The following is a 5,810-nucleotide window of genomic DNA, read 5'->3' as shown; positions in this document are numbered from 1 at the left end:
TTTTTTTTTTTTTTTTTTTTTTCTTTTTTGAGACAGAGTTTCGCTCTTGTTACCCAGGCTGGAGTGCAATGGCGCGATCTCGGCTCACCGCAACCTCCGCCTCCCGGGTTCAGGCAATTCTCCTGCCTCAGCCTCCTGAGTAGCTGGGATTACAGGCACGTGCCACCATGCCCAGCTGATTTTTTGCATTTTTAGTAGAGACGGGGTTTCACCATGTTGACCAGGATGGTCTCGATCTCTTGACCTCATGATCCACCTGCCTCGACCTCCCAAAGTGCTGGGATTACAGGCGTGAGCCACCGCGTCCGGCCAGTAGAAACTTTTGAAACTGGTCGAGCCCAGTAGCTTATGTCTGTAATCCCAGAACTCTGGGAGGCCAAGGCTAGTAGATCACTTGAGGCCAGGAGTTCAAGACCTGTCTGCGCAACATAGGGAGACACCATCTCTCCTAAAAATACACAAATTAGCCGGGTGTGGTGGTATGTACCTATAGTTCCACCTACTCAGGAGGCTGAGGTGAGAGGATCACCCGAGCCCAGGGAGGATGAGGCTGCAGTGAGCCATGATCACACCACTGTACTCCATTCTAGGCAACAGAGTGAGACCCTTTCTCAAAAAAAAAAAAAAAGAAAAGAAAAGAAAAAAAGAAGCCTGGCATGGTGACTCACACCTGTAATCCCAGCACAATGGGAAGCTGAGGAGGGCAGATCACAAGGTCAAGAGATGGAGACCATCCTGGCCAATACGGTGAAGCACCGTCTCTACTAAAAATATAAAAATTAACGGCATGGTGGCACGTGCCTGTAGTCCCAGCTACTGGGGAAGCTGAAGCAGGAGAATCACTTGAATCGGGGAGGCAGAGGTTGCAGTGAGCCAAGATCGCACTACTGCACTCCAGCCCGGCGACAGAGTAAAACGCTGTCTCACATACAAAAAAAAAAAAAAAAAAAAAAAAAAAAAAAGAAAGAAAGAAACTACAGAAAAAACAGAAACAAATTTAAAAATTTATAATCCACTCAGCTAAAGCCACATTTGAAACATACTCCTCCAATCCTCAATCTATGCACATAAAAATTTTAGAACAGAAATAAAATCACATTAGATACACCATTTTATAATCTTTTTTTTTTTTTTTCCTTGAGACAGACTTTCGCTCTTGTTGCCCAGGCCGGAGTGCAAAGTGCGATCTTGGCTCACTGCAACCTCCGCTTCCCAGGTTCAAGCGATTCTCTTGCCTCAGCCTTCCAAGTGGCTGGGACTACAGGCATGCACCACCATGTCCAGCTAATTTTTTGTATTTAGTAGAGATGAGGTTTCATCACATTGGTCAGGCTGGTCTTAAACTCCTGACCACAAATGATCCACCCGCCTCAGCCAGCCAAAGTGGTGGGATTACAGGCGTGAGCCACCGCACCTGGCCTATTTTTTTCTTTTAACAAGATAAATGACTACCTTCTCTATTCTTTACCCTTTGGGATAGCGGTATTCTATTACATAGCTATAGTATGTTTTTTCTAAACCAGTTGTCTACTATCAGACATTTAGGATGTTTAAATATTTTGCTATTATCAACAATATTACTGTGGTAAAAGTACTTATTCATACAGCTTTGCACACCTCTTCGTCATCTCCTTAGGATAAATTCCTTTAAGCAGAATTCCTAAACTCTGTGATCTAAACAAAATAATAAACAATTAAACCTATTATAATACAGATTTTACCAGGCAAAATCTCAACAGAGCAAGAAGCAACCCATAAATTCCACTGCTAGCAATACAGACTTATAGGAACTTATTTAGATCAATAAACATTTGTGCTTCTGCCAAACAGCAAATTCACAAATAAGAAAAAAAAACTCCATAAGGATTCAACATCTTCTCCCAATGCTCCCCAAAGATTATGCATTAAGCTCAAATGTATATGAATATGAGCAATTATTATAAAGAATATAAAGAATTATTATCAGCCAGGTGCAGTAGCTCACGTCTGTAATCACAGCAGCTTTGGTCAGGAGTTTGAGACCAGCCTGGATAATATGGTGAAACCCTGTCTCTACTAAAAATATAGAAATTAGCCAGGCGTGGTGGCGCGTGCCTGTAATCCCAGCTACTCAGGAGGCTGAGGCAGGAGAATCACTTGAATTGAACCCAGGAGAAGGAGGTTGCCATGAGCCAAAATTGTGCCACTGCACTCTAGCCTGGGTGACAGAGCGAGACTCTGACTCAAAAAAAAAAAGAAAGAAAAAAACGCAAATAGGTGACCACTGAGCAATTCAGAATAACTTTAGGAACCCAAATGTACAGGAAAGGTTTAAATTTGACCATTTATCCCACCTTGCCCCAAGAGAAAGGCCATACAATGAAATAAATAAGGGCCAAAGGGAAAAAGGCTCACCTGGACAGACTCTCTAGTCCAACTGAGAATAGTAGACACTAAGCAAGAAATGTTATAGAATCAATTCTAATTAGCCTTAAAAAAATAAAATCACCGGGCGCAGTGGCTCACGCCTGTAATCCCAGCACTTTGGGAGGCCAAAGCGGGTGGATCATGAGGTCAAGAGATCGAGACCATCCTGGTCAACAAGGTGAAACCCCGTCTCTACTAAAAATACAAAAAATTAGCTGGGCATGGTGGCGCGTGCCGGTAATCCCAGCTACTCAGGAGGCTGAGGCAGGAGAATTGCCTGAACCCAGGAGGCGGAGGTTGCGGTGCGCTGAGATTGTGCCATTGCGCTCCAGCTTGGGTAACAAGAACGAAACTTCGTCTCAAAAAAAAAAAAAAAATCAAATCTACCTGTATTTCAAGGATAGTGTCGAATGTAAAATAAAAAGCATCCATACCTCCTCTAGTTTATTATCACTTGATTTATGAGTAGAACTATCTAAGGATGATACTCGCTTTGATTTTTTTTCATATTCATCAATATCTCCATTTGGTAGATCTTTTCTTCTTGACTTATGGGATTTAGAGAATTCATCTGAAAGTCTGTTAAATCCTTCTTCAGTGTCTCCATTTAGCTTCTCTTTCATTTTAGTTTTTTTGGCCTTGGGAGCATCCAGGTCATCTGTAACACCATTTTCTCTTGTTTCTGATTTCTCATCTGAATCATAATGGTGCCTTGACTTCCTTCTGTCACTCTGTGAACAAACAAAGAAGCAGTGACAAGACGGTCAGAGGTTTCCTTTTAAGACTCTAGAGAAGTTAGAGTATGACTCTCCCACCAGTTCATCTCAATCTACAGTTATTTTGAAAACCTACCTGGTAAAAATCCAGCCTGGTTACTGTTGCCAAGCTCTAAGCGCCACCTGTTGCCATCTTTCTCATCCCATTCCTAGCATTCTCAAGACTCAGCCTCTATCCCCTCTCTAATCCCACCATAAGATTTAAGGAAAATTAAAACATTTTCTTCTCAGGAAAACAAAGACAACCCCAGAATTATAAATTACTAAACAAACAAAAACTTCCAACATTTCCAAGAGAAAAAAATTAATACTTATTGAATACCTACCCAGCACTGTGTAATGTGTTTTCAGCTTATCTTGTTTAAATCTTCATAACCCTATAAGGGAAGTACAGGTCCATAATCCCTTATCCGAAATTGCGATATCCATAAAGCTCTGAAAACCGAAAGTTTTTTTGTAACTTATTTGGAGGCAAAACCTTACCTGAACTCATTTGATGGCAAAATTCAACTTGAACTACTGTGAGGCTCTTTAGTATTTACTTATCCCACTAGTATGACTATTCAATTTAATATACTTAATATTAAGGTGTTTGATTACAGGTTTTGGGCCCCAAACCCTACTGGGATGTTACCCTTCTAAAACTCCCTGAATTCTGAATTCTAAAACACAACTAGTTCCAAGGATTTTGGATAAGGGATAGTGAACCTGTATTACCTTTGCCATTTTATTTATTTATTTTTGAGATGGAGTCTTGCTCTGTCACACAGGCTGGAGTGCAGTCGTGCAATCTTGGCTCACAGTAACTTGCACCTCCCAGGTTCAAGCGATTCTCCTGCCTCAGCCTCCTGGGGAGCTGGGACTACAGGCATGCAACACCACGCCCAGCTAACTTTTGTATTTTTAGTAGAAACGAGGTTTCACCCTGTTGGCCAGACTGGTCTCGAATTACTGACCTCAGGTGATCCATCTGCCTTGGCCTCCCAAAGTGCTGGGATTACAGGCATGAGCCACCGTGCCCGGCCACCTTTGCCATTTTATACACAAGTAAACAGAAATTCTAAGAGATTAAGGAACTTGCCAAAGATCCACATGTGGGATTTCCTGCAACTCTAAGTACTAGAAATTGAATCAACACTGCCTGCCCGTTCTCTTTTCACATTATGCTTCCTCCCTGCACTTTGATAATTCACACATTAAAGGAAAACAAAACAAAACTATATAATTAATATAAAAATCCAATTGTTATACTTCCATGGAAGGACAGTAATCTTGGAGTTTTTTGTTTTTACTTTTTAAATTTAGTTAAAAGAATTTTAAAAAATTAAAAAGCACTATTCTGCATCATCAATTTTAAAATGCCAAACTAATGGCCAGTGTTGTGATATTTACAGAACTTAAGAAATGATTTGAGAATTTAGAACTTCAGTCTGGTGGCTAGCCGCAGTGGCTCATGCCTGTAATCCCAGCACTTTGGGAGGCTGAGGCAGGTAGATGACCTGAGGTCAGGAGTTCAAGACCAACCTGACCAACAGGGTGAAACCCTGTCTCTACTAAAAACACAAAAATTAGTCAGGCATGGTGGCACATGCCTGTAATCCCAGCCATTCTCAAAAAAATGATTACCCCATCAAATGTTCAAAATAGTGATTAGTGACAGTAAAAACTACCACCACCAAAATGTTCACCGTAACTTACACAACTTTTAGAGTTCTTTCACATACAATTTCCTCATCCATAAAATTGGAATTGCTGTAAGAATTGAACAATATGTGTGAAAATACTTCGCAGTTACACATTACACCATCTGATCTGCAGTTAACTGCACTAGCCCACATCTTTCCAAACCAATAGGTTCTACAGAAAAACAAGATTATTTATTGAGTCAGCCTTGGGGTTTGAATTGCTCCTGGGTCCTGCACTTCAGGGAGAAGTTGAAGCAAGGCAAAGTGAGGCTTCAGTCCAAGCCCAGTAACATCTCACGATAATTAATACATTATTCCACTTTGGACCCACAATGCTTGTTGACACTCTCCATTTCCTTGGTTTCAGTTAGACTTTATACTCCCTTCTTACCTCTACCACATATCTTCTTCAATGGTTTCTCTCCTTCCTCCTCCAGTGGATGCTCCTTGGGTATCTGTTCTCTATGTTCACTTATTACTGTAAGTACTAAGGGCTCAACACATACTTCTAGACTCCCTTCCTGGCCTACATTCCAATTCTAACAATATATGGGCAAGCTCCATATCTCTGCATATCCAAAGCAAAGTTACCTTCATCTCAATACCAGACCACTATTCATTTTACTTTGTTTTTTTTGAGACAGGGTCTTACTCCATCTCCCAGGCTGGACTGCAATGGCTCAATCACGGTTCACTGTAGCCTCACTACCACGTCTGGCTAATTTGTTTGTTTGTTTGTTTTTTGGGTTTTTTTTCGAGACAGGGTTCCACTCTTGTCACCCAGGCTGGAGTGCAATGGCATGATTTCAGCTCACTGCAACTTCCACCTCCCAGGCTCAGCGATTCTCCTGCCTTAGGACCCCGAGTAGCTGGGATTATAGGTGCCCGCCACCATGCCCAGCTAATTTTTGTATTTTCTTTTTTTTTTTTTTTTTTTTTTTTT

General features: G+C 41.3%; 1 protein-coding gene across 3 annotated transcripts in view; it reads right to left on the bottom strand.

Moving 5' to 3' along the window:
• The window catches only part of DDX50 (DExD-box helicase 50), a 49,763-nt gene that overhangs the window by 40,384 nt on the left and 3,569 nt on the right, over window positions 1–5,810 (bottom strand). The window contains exons 2-3 of one of the 3 annotated variants that reach the window (XM_032256166.1): window positions 3,509–3,617; window positions 2,841–3,137 (exon numbers count right to left, since the gene is read on the bottom strand). In XM_032256166.1, coding sequence (XP_032112057.1) covers window positions 2,841–3,029 — 189 coding nt within the window. In that variant the 5' untranslated portion in view covers window positions 3,030–3,137; window positions 3,509–3,617. The remainder of the gene's footprint in view (window positions 1–2,840; window positions 3,138–3,508; window positions 3,618–5,810) is intronic. The other 2 variants (XM_032256167.1, XM_032256164.1) reach the window with 2 other exon arrangements.

The sequence above is a fragment of the Sapajus apella genome, unplaced genomic scaffold (assembly GCF_009761245.1).
Source record: "Sapajus apella isolate SASKATOON/1434 unplaced genomic scaffold, GSC_monkey_1.0 scaffold94, whole genome shotgun sequence".
In the NCBI taxonomy this organism is placed as follows: domain Eukaryota; kingdom Metazoa; phylum Chordata; class Mammalia; order Primates; family Cebidae; genus Sapajus; species Sapajus apella.
Note: the sequence above shows the minus strand (reverse complement) of the source record. Positions and strands in the feature narration are given on the sequence as shown.